General features: G+C 29.9%; 2 protein-coding genes across 7 annotated transcripts; both read right to left on the bottom strand.

Moving 5' to 3' along the window:
- Positions 1–2,717: 2,717 nt before the first annotated feature.
- On the bottom strand, positions 2,718–8,821 carry LOC103572607 (transcriptional repressor CTCFL). 5 transcript variants are annotated; one of them, XM_008551270.3, is made up of 8 exons: positions 8,550–8,821; positions 7,564–7,730; positions 6,382–7,116; positions 5,630–5,917; positions 4,698–5,249; positions 4,413–4,567; positions 4,068–4,280; positions 2,718–3,974 (listed from the first exon to the last, which is right to left on the bottom strand). In XM_008551270.3, the coding sequence occupies exons 2-8, from the start codon at positions 7,691–7,693 to the stop codon at positions 3,903–3,905; spliced, it is 2,145 nt and encodes a 714-aa protein (XP_008549492.1). In that variant the 5' UTR covers positions 7,694–7,730; positions 8,550–8,821; the 3' UTR covers positions 2,718–3,902. The 5 variants fall into 5 exon arrangements, with proteins under 5 accessions (XP_008549492.1, XP_008549512.1, XP_008549502.1 ...); XM_008551290.3 differs by lacking the exon at positions 8,550–8,821 and adding an exon at positions 8,048–8,236; XM_008551280.3 differs by lacking the exon at positions 8,550–8,821 and adding an exon at positions 7,871–8,031.
- A 2,370-nt stretch (positions 8,822–11,191) lies between these two features.
- LOC103572597 (motile sperm domain-containing protein 2) lies at positions 11,192–14,861 on the bottom strand. Of its 2 annotated transcripts, XM_008551253.3 has the most exons (9): positions 14,489–14,861; positions 14,188–14,275; positions 13,717–13,866; positions 13,453–13,630; positions 12,325–12,767; positions 12,161–12,267; positions 11,895–12,095; positions 11,698–11,820; positions 11,194–11,622 (listed from the first exon to the last, which is right to left on the bottom strand). In XM_008551253.3, exons 2-9 carry the CDS (start codon positions 14,249–14,251, stop codon positions 11,440–11,442), a joined length of 1,449 nt encoding a protein of 482 aa, XP_008549475.1. In that variant the 5' UTR covers positions 14,252–14,275; positions 14,489–14,861; the 3' UTR covers positions 11,194–11,439. The 2 variants fall into 2 exon arrangements, with proteins under 2 accessions (XP_053595777.1, XP_008549475.1); XM_053739802.1 differs by lacking the exon at positions 14,489–14,861 and having other exon boundaries at positions 11,192–11,622; positions 14,188–14,294.
- Between the last annotated feature and the right edge of the window lie 932 nt (positions 14,862–15,793).

Raw genomic sequence — 15,793 nt, 5'->3', positions numbered from 1 at the left:
CTCAAACTTAAGTCCAAAAAATTAAATTTATTTTTTTTTTTACTACTACTACTACAAAAAAAAATTTCCAATTCAAATTTTTCCATTTCATTGAGACCATAATTAATAACTTCTATAAATAAAACAAAACTTAAATTATTACCCGTAATTATATAACGCGCGTAATTTTAAAAATTATAAAAAGTGTAGGAAAAACATTTAATTTCGTCATGCACGAGGTCTCAACACTATTTTTTAAATACCTATGAAAAATGATAGATAATAAAATTGTCCATGAACAATTCGAGCATAAAAGTATTTAAAAAAAAATTCTAATAATAAAGTCTCGTATGACCCAGTGTCGCGGAGTCAATAGGCGTGAGAAAAGTTTGAATTGTAAAATAACTCATAGATATTCCTGTGTCTATTAATATTATTATTATAAAGGTGTATATGTACAATGACAAAAAAATATTTAAAATAAATATTTTCTATTCAACATCAACAACAACAATAACAACAACAACAACGGGGACACTTGACATGCCTGTAGCTATATCTGTCCATCGACTTTGACCCCAAGATCGCGAACCGGAATGTATAAACTGCATAATGGACGTTATCATTGGTGCATTTTATTACCTCGGAAAAGCCCGAGGGGCCTTTCACAAGTACCATACACATCTCGGATGAGAGTTTAGTACATATATAGAAGAATGGAAGAGAGTAGAATAAGAATAATAATAAAAACAAGAAGAAGTCCAAGAGCAAGAGCAAGACACTGACGACAACGTTGTTCTTATTCTCATCTCTCAAAGTTAAATAAAGGATCTCCTCTTATTATTATTCTTATTCGTTTATCTTTATTCTCGATTCGTTTTATTCTTTTATAACTAAACCGTTTTCTACTCGCCTTTGCTTAAACTCTCCCTCGTTCCCGTTCAAGGAAGAAGATCCGTGGGAGGCTAACGCAGGCTGCTCTCTCGCGTGGGCCACAACGTCCATTTGTCCCTGTAGTAGATGAGCCGTCAAGGCCCTTGCTGAAGATCCCGCTTGTAAACCAACGGCCACTCACTCGAAAAAAAAAAAAAAATTATAAAAAATAAAAACACTATTCTAGCAAAAGACAATTTGCTTGACAGTACTCGTACATTTAAAACCATTACCTTTTCAACATCTTGTGTTTGTTCTATTCTACAATATCTATAATTTGTAATTTTTTTTAAATTTCCTCATTTTTTTTCAATAAACATTTTTTTATTCTTTACTCGAAGCAATCAATTACGTTATTTGATCGCAGAACACTCCCAAATTTAATCTTTATGTCGTGACGGTCTTCTATAAATATCTATCTCGACTTAACGGGGTTGACGACCACAACGGAACCTCCACCTGGGTGCGGCTTACTGGCCTCCCTTTACCTCTTTTATCTTTTTCTATCATTCACTCTCTTGTTCTCTCATGACACTAATCAACTTGAGGGCGAAAGTAACTTCATGAGAAAACAGCCAATGTTTGTCTTACACGTTAAATTTTCATTCTTACTCGATTACTCAAACACTATAATTATTATTATCATTATCATTATTTTTTTTTTGTTTTTTAAGGGGGGAAAAAGGTCTGACATACAAAATAAAAAGAGGATATTTTTGTGATTTTTTTTTCAGAGTACGTTCTTTAATAAAATTCTTAAAATTTGTGACATTATTAAGCATCACTCCAAGAATATTCTCCTAAATTTTCATAAAAAAATATTGAAAAATAAGCCAGTGGTAGTGGGGAGAGACTAGTCACTAAAAAAAAGTCTCTATGCCGTAGGCAGGATTTCATGACTGCTTTATCTGAAATCAAAAAACCAAAAAAATTTCATGAGTTATCCTGCCTACGGCATGGAAACTTTTTGAGGTGAGTCTCTCCCCATTGCCACTGGCTTATTTTTCAATATTTTTTTATGAAAATTTAGGAAAATCTTCTTGAAATGATGCTTGATGATGTCACAAATTTTAAGAATTTTAGTAACGAAGGTACTCTAAAAAAAAATCACAATATCTTCTTTTTTTGTATCTCAGTCCCGTTTTCTTTCTTAACAACAAATATAAACAAAACTGGTCGTTGAGTAAATCCACCATCAAATTATTATTATTATTATTATTATTAATACTTATAATTTTTATAAATTTTAAATATCTTAATTTTATTTAAAATTTTTCTACAATTTATCTTTGGACTTAATAAAAAGTACCGCTAATTTATCATTCTAATTCAAATTTAATTAGTATTTATATTTATAATATATATATATTTAGTATTGATAGCGTTATTTTGACAATAGTTATCCCTAAATTACAATTGTACATTATGTAAAAAAAATGAACATTCAAAAATTAAAGTTATCAGTTATCACTCATTCCCATTTTAAAAATTCGTTTTTTAAATAATTGTTCCATAGTTGTTTTAAAATTTTTATTAAATTTTTTGTTCAATTTATTTATTTATTTTAATTCGTCACCTTAATTTAGTTTATAAATACAATATTTATCAATTAAATTAAACTAACAGCTAAGAAGTTTATTAAAATTTCTTTTTAATAATAAAACACAATTTAAAATCTAAACTCTTTGCTTACATACTTCAAGATACACTGTTTAATTCTATTAATATATATATATATATATATATATATATATATATATATATATATATATATATATATATATATATTTTTTCGTTTTTAAACATACAGTTACACAAGAGAAGAGTGAAAATATTAATTTAATTATTTCAATAACATTCAACTATACTTAAGAACTTTATTTTAAATTCTTAATTACGATCTAATAAAATAAATTTAAAGAAAAACTTCAGTGATGTCAAGTTTTATAAGAAAAAAAAAAAAAAAAACATTTTTTTAAATGTAGTGCGAGTATAATAATTAAACTGTCAGTTACATTAATTATGAATTACCATTACATGTAATTGTGATAAACAATTAATTAAGTGCTAATGTAAAATTACTGATTGTAAAAAGAATTCACTCTTCGCGAACCCTGTTCACGTACATTACATATTTATTTTTAATTATACCATATTATATATTTATATATATGTGTAAACATATATATGAATATATTAATTAAAAACTATCTTTGTTACATACATCGAGGGAATTATCTTAATTAAAAAAGAAAAATATCAGTAAATTAATTCCTCGTAATTTTTTTTTCAAACTTATAATCAAATAAAATTAAATTAATTACTTATATAATTAATGTCAATACGACAACATTTAAGGAACATTTATATACATGGCAGCCTCGCATTGCCAATTATGATATTTATTATTTATTACTTTATTTTTCTTCTTTGAATCCTGACTGTCATGTTAAAAAAAAATATATTTTACTCAATTAATTCAATGAATTTGTGTACACAATTTAATTTTAATTTGTAATTATCGTGTGTTCATGAGAAAAATTAAAATTTAATTTAAAAAAATCAGAACTAATAATTTTTTGAAATTGTATAATTTTTTTGAAACGATTTGCATTTTATTTGCCTTGTTCTTAATTTAAAATTATAAAGTAATGAATTAAGGCGAATTATAAATAATTTAATGTACCTAATATACACTGTAATATATCCACAGTCTCTTACAATGTCTATTTACCGTGCGTGCGCATGAGTAAATATATATGTATATATATATATATATATATATTTATGTTGCATGTACGTGTGTATACATATGAGAACACATACATTATTTGTGTCGTATTTTCCAATCACTTTAATCCCCCACTTTGCTGTGAGAGTTCAATGTGAGGATAAAAAAAAAGTAAGGAAAGAAAATATATATATATAAAAAAAAAAAATACATTTAACTACTAAATAGGTACATTACGCCATTGTATGGCAGATAATTATTACGAAATTGTTTCAAGCAGTCGCATTTCACTGTCCCCGTCAACTTCTTCTTCTTCTTCACCTTCTTCCTCCTGTAAATTAATTTTATAAATATTAATATATTTTATGACTAAATGTTTTTATCAGCAATATCATGACCTAAATTAAAAAAAAATAAAACAAACCTCATCAAAGCCAAAGCAATTTTCCATTTCTTTGCGTAATTTTGAATCATTTTGTTGTTTTGAATTTGAATTTTTCTGTGGTGACATCGAATCATCTGTTATTTCTTCTATTTCTTCATGTTCTTGTTCACCGGAAGCTGATACTATTGTAGCTTCTTGACTCAATGGATCTTGCATCATTAAATCACCATCTTCATTAGCCACGACAGCCATCTAATAAAATAATTTTTAAAAATTTATATTCATATCTAAATTTATTACAGATATTATGGACAACAATCAAATTTTAGTGTTTATATTTATAATTAATTGCTAAGAAAAATATATACATATTTATATATATACCTGGTCAGTTCCGTGATTTTCGGGCAATTGAATAACTTCAAGAACAACATACTGTTGTCCATCACTGCCTTCAACAGCCATCATTTCTTCTTCTTCTTCATCCTCTTCTTCTTCTTCTTCATCATCGTAACCTTTAAATTTAGAAGCTAAATCACCTGTTGTCACATAAGTAACAACGCACGGAAATTAGTCAATGAAATTAATCATATCATAAACATCCAGAGCTTTGTTATCGTATACTACCTCTAAAATTAATGATAATACTAAATAATCAATGATAATTACCAGTCATTACTTCAACTCTTTGACCATCAATGATCTGTATCTTCTTCTGCCTGCCCATTTTCAAAGCCTGCTGTTTCTCTTGCAACGATGACTCTGGATCATGAACAGCCATATGGCGAATGAGATTTCCCTTATGCCTGAATGCCCGCTCGCACTCTGGACACTGGTGAGTTTTCTCCTGTGGTGGTGGCGGGACGTACGAAGGGTTGTGATAAAGATTGCAGTGTCGTTTCAGCAGCTGCTTTTGTCTGAATGACTGATAACAGTGATCACATTGATAGGGTTTCTGGTCGGTGTGAATCAACATGTGACTTTCAAGATGCCGAGCTGATATTGATGCATACGGACAGAGATCACACTTGTAACATTTTTCTCCTTCGTGGGTTTTGCTGTGAAGTTTGTAACTATATCTGTCGGGGAATGTTTTTCCACATCTTTTACATTTAAGCGGCTTGTCGGATGTGTGGAGCTTTTGTACGTGAATTCTTAGGTCTGTTTTACGCCCGCAAGTCGTTGGACAGAGTTCACATTGAAAAACTGGTTTATCTCCAACTTAAAAAAAATTAATAATCAATTAATTCAATTATAAATTAATAAAAGTCAAACTTCATTACTAAATTTTTCATTTAATTTTTTAAAAATTTTCCGACACCTTCACTATCAATTGCTCTGTTTAATTTTCACAACCGCATTAGTGACTGACCTTTTAATAAATTTTAAAATTAAGCGGCAAATTTAATTTAATTTAATTAACCAGCGTTTATTTTTAATTTCGGTTAAAAAAAAAAACTGAGACATGACAAAGTTCAGATTTAAAATGCTGAAAATCCCAATAGCGGGAGAATTTAAATTCTCAATTTTTGTTCCGAGTCTTATAAAAAAAATTGTACTGTATACTAATTGATAGTAATTAGAAAAAAAAAATAAATTACCATTATGAACAAGTTTATGAGCTTTCAAACTGTTGGATTGAGTAAATCTTGCTTGGCATATATCACATTCATATGGTTTTTCACCAGTATGAATACGCAAATGACGTTTAAGTTTGAATGTATCTGGACTTGCATATGTGCAATGTGGACACTGATAAGGACGTTCACCAGTGTGACATCTTATATGTCGTTTTAATTTCGACAATTCAACAGATGCATAATCACACTCGTGACATTTATGCGGTTTCTCATGAGTATGACGATACCGTACGTGCCTTACGAGCTCACCTAAAACAATAACATCATGATAAATATATTTGCTTAGCAATAATAATACTGATAATAACAGTAAAATAAACCGAGCCATAATAATTATAATACACTAGACTGTCAGAAAAAAAAATTTTTCTCAGATTAAATATTTCTCAAAATTTACTTCAACAAACGAAAATTTTCATAAAATTTCAGCTCAATCTAAAAAATTAAGCTCGCGCACAGAAGGGGACCCCGTAGACAACATTTTTTCCCCTAAAATACAAAAAAAAAATTTCCTATGTACCCCCCCCCCCTCCCCCCAAAGCTCAATATTTGAGATGAGCTAAAATTTGTAGAGAATTTTCATTGTTTATTAAAGTATCTTCTGATGTATATTTAATCTGAAAAAAAAATCCTGACACGGTTTGATATACACATATATATAAATATATGTATGCAATAAAGTAAGCATAATAAGCAGAGTGTGTAATACATACCCGATGTGGTAAATGCACTCTCGCAAAATTTACAATGATGTGGTTTAGTACCAGTGTGAGTATTGACGTGATTCTGTAATGACGCAAGTGTTTTAAATCCCCTCTCACAGACACTACACTTGTGAGGACGTTCTTCTGAATGCGACTTCATATGCCGCGACAATAAATAACGTTTCGGACTCGTGTAATTACAATAATTACACATATGCGCTTGCGTTACAGTCTGTGATTTTTTCGGTAAATATTTCATTATTTTAGTTTTATCATCATCAGCCTCATACTCAGTACCCGCATCATTCTCTTCATTATCCTCAAAATCGAATACCGTAAGATCCTGCTCTCCTTCCTCGCCTTCGGCACCCTCCCCACGTTCCTTGTCCTCATTCTCCGGTTGCTGTACAATTAATACATAGCTAACTTCACCAGGATTCGTATCCGACGGTACTATTGTCACCGTTTGATATGCGTCATTTGAATTTAACACGACATTTTCGCCGCCGCTGTTTACTTGGGCCTCGTTGTCCTCGGACTCAATGTTCTCAAGCTCTTCTACCTCGTGGTACTGTTCCTCTTGAGCTTCGCCGTCGTTCTGATCAACTTCCTCAACTTCCTGAATCTGTACCTGGGTCATCACTGGAGCCTCGTCGCTATTCGCCTGGTAGTAATATTGTCCGGTTTGGTCAACGAAATAAGTGCCGCCGTCATCTCCACCCGACAGGCCTTCAACTTGTTGAACTGTTAGAGTAAAAAAAGTAATCAGTAATAATAAATAATTTCACGGGTCAGTTTTTTAAAAAGGTCAGGGTTTAAAATTTTTTACTAGTGTCTGTATATTAATAATATATAGATATAAAATAAGACCCAGTACCCGAACATTCATGTATTTATTAAATATTTACATACAAATACATGGAGTTATCCAGTACTAGTTCTCTGATTGGATATTAGATTTTTTACTTGAAGATAAAAGACCTAGTTCCCTGATCGAGTACTAAATCTTTTACTAGAAGGTAAAAGACCTAGTTCCCTGATTGGGTACTAATGTCTTGATCAAGTACTAGTTCCTTGATTAGACACTAGATCTTTTACTTTACCAACAATAATAATTTAAACTCAGATTAAAAATAAACCCAATTTAAAAAACTGTCAAAAAATCTAAATTAAAAAAATAATAAAACGAACGTTGAACATGTTGCAATTGTTCTCCCTGTCCACCTTCAATTTCCTTATTAAAAGTTTCCAAATAAGTCTGTATTTCAGTGACCGACTCCTGGCCATCTTCAAGTTTTATCGTGGTCACGTTGCTCGTCATTGTGAAACCATCAATCAGCGTTTACAAATCACGATATCTGAAAGTAATCATCGATACATATATTAATATAAATTAGTATGAGTACGACTATTACTATCACAATAATAATAATGATAATGATAATATAAGTAAAAAAAATGAACTGCAATGTAATGGGCATAAATCAATAGAGCTTACAACAATAAAAAAAATACAGATCATGTAATTATTTGTTATCTAACAAATATTAAGTAAGCAATATTGAGCAGCGTAGAAATAGTTATCAATAAGCAAGGACGCCATATCTGTGTGAGCAAGCAAGCGAGTGCGTGTGAGTGGCTCTGAACAAGGTCTTGATGCCTTGGTACGGCTTACGGTGGTGATGCATGAGGATCATGAACCCAAGCCGTTATGCCGACAATAAATCAGTCCATAATTATTTATATTTATAATTAATTAAGGACCGCGCTGATTCAGATGTTGGTGGAGCTTTTGTGAAACACCAACGTCAACAGGATGATTTCGATTCCAAGATACAGGGGGCATTAACGGACAAAAATTTCACGAAATTATCACTGTCGGCGCTGACATCAATATGGACGTCGGACGCAATAAGACCAAACGAGCCGCGCTCCTTAACATTTACGCGATACTATAAAATTAAACCACTTACCAGATTGTTATTAATATTCACTGTTTCAGTAAAACCACGTAACCGACTTCTGCAAGTACTGATTATTAATTAACAAATAAATATTAAATGGCTTGCAGAGTATTCATTTGATAGTGTGGTGTAAAAAGAAAAAACGTGCGGCGCCACAAAAGCCTTGAGGACCTCAAATCTTGTGTATAAAATAATTCACTACTATCCGCTTACCTCGATCATACGTGTGAGGGCGTTGTGTAAGAGACGAGGATGTAAAGCAATAGTTTGAGAAAGAACCCAATATGGCAGATCGAAGCTCCCGTTTAAAATGATGCGCAGTAGTTTATGCGCAGGCTCGACAAACACCAGCCAGGCGACGGGCCAATCCCGTGAGAGTCCACCAACACAGTCTCCGGGTTCGTTCTCAACAACTTACACACACTGTATGTCCACACTACCCACTAGCGTCATCAATACGAATCGAAACTAAAAGCGATATACCGACGGCGGCGAATCCTGCCGATGGTTCACGAGCAAGATCAACGAAGATGGAGATACGTGTCTGGCTCTGCTCTGGATCTCCACCGAGCCTGCAATCGAACCAAGTGGGGGTAAATATGTTCACACTGAGCGATGTTTCTTATTTGACGATAAACGTAAACCCGACGTTATTGTACGCCATGACGACATATTTACCTCTTTATATATTTTTACAGGATATATTTTTGGGAGATCTGGAAGTTATTTGTGAGGAAAGGTGAAGTTAAAAGGTGACTGCTATTGATTGGTAATTTTTAACACTCGAATATTATTTATTTGATAATAACGCGCGCGCTAAATGCAGAGGACGCAGCAAACTCACAGATTTGCGACTACTAACGCCAGCAAACGACGAGGAAGGACGCTACTAGATATAAAAGGGCGGGAAACTCTGCCGGCTGGCTTTCTATTTGACAAGTGGGGGGCGCTGGGGATTGATTGGCTGTCGTTACTCCCACCTGTCGGCTGGCTTCGGTATCACTCGGGTTGCGAGGGTAAGAACGAAAGTACTCGAAGTAATTAAAGTTAAATTTCATTTTTTCACCTACGGGCAGGAGGATCAAAAACCGGATTTTAAAAAAACGTAGAAATTTTTAATTTTAATTATATGAGTAAGATAAACAAATTTTTAGGATTTTTTTTCACAAACCATTACGTGAACATTTATTTTTTAATAGTTATTTTTCTGTTGATTTTTCTATTCATTTATTTTGAAGACATTTTAAATGGTGGTATTAAATTAACAATAGCCAGTTTAATATGCGATATCACTTGTCAAGATTTATATATTCTCCTATTGACAAATAATTATTAATTCCTACAAATTTAAAATTATAAAGAAGTAGCCCAGACAGCATTCAAGTCGCAATGACTGCTTTACGTCTTTTTGAAAGCGGCAAGAAGTCTTATAATGATTTTTTAAAGGTGTCATTTTTAAGAACTCTTAATTAAGAGTTCTTGAAGACTTCATAAATGAGACGTCAATTTTGTGACGTCTAAATGTATTCATTCTTAAACTTCTTTATCGTCAAAATTAGGAGATCCTTAAGGACGTCATGGTCAACTCATACTGAAGTCTTATTTACGAAGCCAGAAAATAGAACTCTTTTTAAAGACGTCTTACTGAGTTCACTAGGTGGCTCATTTGACATCTTGAGAATTTCTAAAAGACTTCTTTAAGATGTTGAAGAGACGTCCAAATCATGAGTAGGAACTCGTTCAAAAATCAAGACGTCATTTTGCTACCTGGCAGAGTAAATATTTTTAAAAATGAACTTATTAATTTTTTAAATGAATATTTTTTTAAAAATTGACTGATGTCTACTACACTTATACTCATTAATCCCTACTATGTTACATACACACATAAATACGCAATTAAACTATAAATATAAATCAGTAACGATTCAATGCCACCTATGACTCAGATCATCGTTTATTTACTAATTTTATTAATTTCAGCTGTTTAATTATTATCTGATTACTGTTATTTTGTTTTTATAAATAATATAAACAAAGGAAAAAATTTAATTGATGAATAAACGTAAATTATGAACGAATGGAGGATCAAAAATTTAAACCCAGTGACATCAATAGATAAATTATCGTTTTTTATTATTTGTTTTCTAGCTTATCGGCGGCTTTATTTTACTTTCAAGTTTTTGAATATTGATGGTTTATTAATTAACATCACATGAAAGTTCTTACACATTTTGGATTACTGTTTCTAATTAAATTTATTGATAAATTAATTTGATAATTACTTCATATTTTTTCTCAGCAGATTCATATACTCACACTCAATTTAATTCATTAAATTAATATTAAAAAACTGTATATTTGGGACATGACCCATATTGGGTATCTTGCCTCCTTAGGTTACTTTATAAAAAAAAAAGAATTATTACATGCAGTAAAATAAATAACAATTGGGTTTGGGTAAATAAATTATAGAATAGTTGTTTCATAACTCATTGATTTTATGTAATTTTTTAACAGACTTTTTTTTTTTTATACAAATTACAAAGATTTTAATTATCAGCATCACTCGGTACAATCGAGCGATATAAATTATTTTTCAATAGATTATAAAATATAGTTACGTATAATTAGTTAATTATTTTTTTAACAGTTCAATAAATTTGTGAGCTATATTATTAATTACATTCATAAATATTATAATTGTGTAAATTTTATTTGCGCGTTATCACACGGAATTTATTATTAATTATTTATATAAATATTGATAGAAAAAGCTTATAAAAATATTTCCTCTTCACATCGCGTTTATTTATAACTATAATTATTTATAATTTTTTAATAATATACTTATGAATCTGTTGTATAAATTGAATAATGAAGAGGAAGTTAACAACAAAAAATTATCAGTATAAAAGGAATGGATATAAATGCTTTGATAAAAAAAAAATTAATATATATTTACAAGGCATTTAAATATTTAAATCTTGATTACGGTTTTTTCGTGGCGCGAAATATTTTACGACAAATTTCAGATATAAATTTATTTTTTTCATCAGTAGAATTAATCCTTTTTTTTAAACTAGCAGTCACAGGCCTCGTATTAAATGTGCGGATGACTGTGGCAACTTTGATCATTACCTAGAACTTGTTCAATATCTGAGCGTAAAACATAAACAATTGCTATTGCAGCGACTACGGTCCATATTATTGATATGATCATCACGTGTTTGACGTTTCGTAATTCTTTATGTAATTTACCATGACATTCTTCTAGGTGTGCAATCTAAATAAATTTAAAAAAAAATTAATATGAATAATTAGTAATTAATATTCAAATTTATTTATTTGAAATAATTACTTTTGCATGTAACGAATCCGAGGTTCTCTCATTATTACTTAGACTTGAAGATAAAATAGACGTCGATTCATTCATCACATCACGGCAAAATACTTTATGCTGCTCAGCTGATTTTCCATTAATCTAAATATTAATTTGTTAAAGTTAATTATTTATTATTAATAATCAAGTTAATGTTAAAAAAAAATTAAGTTTACCTTCCAGAAGTCTGTTAATTCTTCGGCAGTCATCTTCGAGTCCTTAATAGGAAGACACATCACTAAAAATTTGTCTTGATGTAATAAAGCGCGTAAATTAAACCCAGGTTGTAATGAAACTGTTACTGTTGCTTGCTGTCCTGGTAATAATACACCAGTACTTCGACGTACTCTGAATTTTTCAGGTGCTGTTGTTTTTATCTGTAATATTAATGAGTGAATAAAAATATTTAAATAAAAAAAGAATAATTATTATTAAAAGTTACCTTGTATGAAAGAAACTTCTCAGGTGTTATATTTTTTAAAACAATAGTCCCAATTATTTCTGGACCTTCTTTATTAAATGAAATAACCTCTGGAGTAATAGCGAGCACTGGAAAAATAATTAAATTAATAATTTATTAAACTAATAATCAAATAGTAAAATTACTTGACTCTTCCATCGACTGATCACCAAATCCAGTTGATGGCATCTCGTTCAAAGGAGAACCCTCAGCAAAATGAACTTTTTTGTTGTCCAATTTTCCATTTAATACCGGTGAATTATTACGAACTTCTGGTACAAATTTAAAAACATATTCACTGTTTCCTCCCCAGCTTTTTAAAGCGACACTGGCATCAACTAGATCTTTTAGTCCGGTTTTATTAACTTGTTTTATTTTTGGTATCGCTTGAGGTGGCAGCCACGATTTAATTATTTTTAGGGCTGCGTTTAGGACCCACGGCAAATCAAGTAAAATAATATTGTTTAGGAAATTTGGATAATAATGTTTGAGAAGATTTATTATATATTTTATAAATTCTAAATCTGTGTTAGATAGACCGGTATCACTCATATCAAAGAATAACGTTATTTGTTCGCCATTGCCTTCTCTAAATAAAAATTAATTATTCAGATTATTAACTGATTATAATAGAATAAACTAATTAATATAAAATTAGTATATTAAGTTGAAGGTTCCGAGGAATATGTTGATTAGTTAAGAACAACTTATTTTTTACCATACATGCGACGAGAATTTAAATTTTCAAATGCAGAGTTGGTGAAAAATCATATAAATGCACGAGGGCTCCATCATTCTGAATCCTGGAGTTAAAAAAAAATTACTCTGCCTACGGAGTTAATTAAGAATTTATTTTTTCAGCTGAGTAATTTCGTAGTGATCTGGATTTTATTTCAATCTGTATTTACTCCCGTTCGGAGTTTTAATACTAAATTAAACTTCCCTCCGAAGTGAATTTCACTCCAAAGGAATTAAATAGACAGTCTGCTCTGTATTCACTCCGCTAATTTTTTACAGTAAGTAAATTGCATATTTTATGTTTTAATTAAAAAAATGTTAATTGTAGACTTAGTTAAAAACAAATGGTAAGGCAATTAATCAAGATCGACGGTATCAATACTTAACATGATCGCGTGATGGAGAAAGAATAAATTTGCCAAACGTTACGTAAAATAATGTTATTAAATAACCAACTGGAGCCAACTTATCCCTGTAGCCTTCAACTTAATTAATTAATTAGGGATCGGAACCATGAACAAGATAAAATTAGTTACCTTTCAAGTCTTTCAAGCCAATAAATAATGCACCGCTGCAATTCTTCAAAGTCTCTAGCACCTCTAACATGTAACTTTGAACGGATAACAAACAAAGTTTTGTTGTCTTTGTCTTTTCCATAACCAAAAAAAATTCCATCTTCTAAATATTCGCGTCTTACGTTATCCTCATTTATATCTATAAATATTTATGTATCATTACAGTGAATAAATAAAAAAATATAAAGATTAAGATTAAGGTGACTTATAAAAAAAATATATCACCATTAGCTCCAACTTTTTGTCTCCATTCACAGCTAGTCCACATCATATTAACAGCATCATCAACTTTAAATTCGCTGTGCTCCAGGAATCTTTTCAACCATTCATCTCTCGTTTTAACTCGAGCAATATCATCAGCATGGAAATTATTACCTTCGTAAAAATTTAAATAAATAAATATAATAAGTAATTAGCAATGACGTAATTAAAATTATAATATTGGACATTGAAATAATAAAAAAAAAAAGAAAAAAAAAACAATTTAACGATCGTTTTAAAAATAACTCCAATAAAGTCTGGTGATTGATTAATGAACTTGTACACATCGACCTTTGTTCTCAGTTGTCCAAAGGGCAAAAAATTATTAACTTTAAATTAAATCGACAATCATTTTTTTTTTATTAACAATTTAAATTTAAATTTATTACTTTTTAAATTTTAAATCATAAAAACAATTTTTAAAAAATAATTTACCTTCGTCGTCTAATTTCTTGAAAAATTTCTCTCTCATTTCGGAAATTTGTTGTTGTAATTCCATGTTTACTACAAAATAATGATGACACTGACCGAAAAAAACAAGAGATAATTAAATTAATGGTTTACTCAGAATTTAAATTCAAAAATAGAGTGAAAATATTTAATAAATAAATGAAATAAAAAAATGATACAATAGATGTTTAGTAAATATATCGGATTAATTTTATGAAAACAATTTTGCTACGTTTCTGCTGACAGACTGACATATGTATCACAATTACAAGGACATCCGACATACCAGATGATATCGAAAGTTACCAGCGCCTCTCTTCTCTGTCGTGTCAACGTATGTGGTGGTATCAAATCAACAGTAACCAGTTTAGTATGCAATATCACTTGTCAATATTCATATATTCTACTATTGACAAATAATTGTTAATTCCTCCTATGCTGCACACACACATATGCACACACGCAATTCAACTCTGAATACATATCAGAAATTCAATGCCACCTATGACTCAGATCATCGGTTGTTTACTAAATTTTTTTTTCAACTGGTTAATAATTATCTGATAACTGTTATTTTGTTTTTTATTTTTTTGTAAATAATATAAATAAAGAAAAAAATTAAATAGTAAATGTTATTATTGATGTGCGAAAGATGTATTGATGAATAAACGTAAATCATGAATGAATGGAGGATAGAAAATTCAAACCTAGTGACATCTATAGATAAATTATCGTTTTTCATTACTTGTTTTCTAGTTTATCGGCGGCTTTGTTTTAATTTGAAGTTTTTGAATATTCCTTGACAGAAAAAAAAGGAGAGCAATTTAATGGCAGCGATAAATATTTAAATTAAAATGTATTTATTGAGTTATTCAAAAAAATTAGTTATGTATTTTAAATTGCTGATAATTAATTAAATATTAATTTAATGACTGAAGTAATGTGGACCCTAATACCACAATTTGCTTAGTAAAAGTTTACTTTACAAAAGTTTCCTTCGATATTTCGTCAAATGTCTGTCAACTTCTGGTTTTTCCCTTTATGATGACAATTTGTATACAACTTCCTGTACAATTTGACGTAAATTTACCACCCGAATTAAAATACAAATTCACTTCAAAAATTGTATACAAATTGTCGTCAAAAACGGAAAAGTCCGAAGTTGACGGACATTTAATGAAAAATTCAAGGAAACTCTTATTAGGGTTTTTTTTTTTTCTAGTACAAAAAGTTACCTTTAAATTGAGGAAAAATTAACCGCAATTTTTTTTCCAACTGGTTGTCAAATTGTCGGCTAATAAGGTATTTTAGTTTTTAAATATTTCTGGTTTACTTAACATCACATGACAGTTCTTATTTATACATTTTTGATTACTGTTGTTAACTAATTTTCTCGATAAAAAATATATGAGATAAAGCCTGTCAGATTTGACTTTATGAATTGTCTTTAATCTTAAAATTAAATGAGTTGAGATTTTGGGTTGTATATTTAATATTATGTATTTATATTTATTTATTTTCATATATATATATATATATATATAACAAAAAGGATAAGGAATAGAAATAAAGAAACCATTTTTTTTTTATT

The sequence above is a fragment of the Microplitis demolitor genome, chromosome 6, assembly GCF_026212275.2.
Source record: "Microplitis demolitor isolate Queensland-Clemson2020A chromosome 6, iyMicDemo2.1a, whole genome shotgun sequence".
NCBI classification, from domain to species: Eukaryota; Metazoa; Arthropoda; class Insecta; order Hymenoptera; family Braconidae; genus Microplitis; species Microplitis demolitor.
This window is presented reverse-complemented; position numbering and strand designations above follow the sequence as displayed.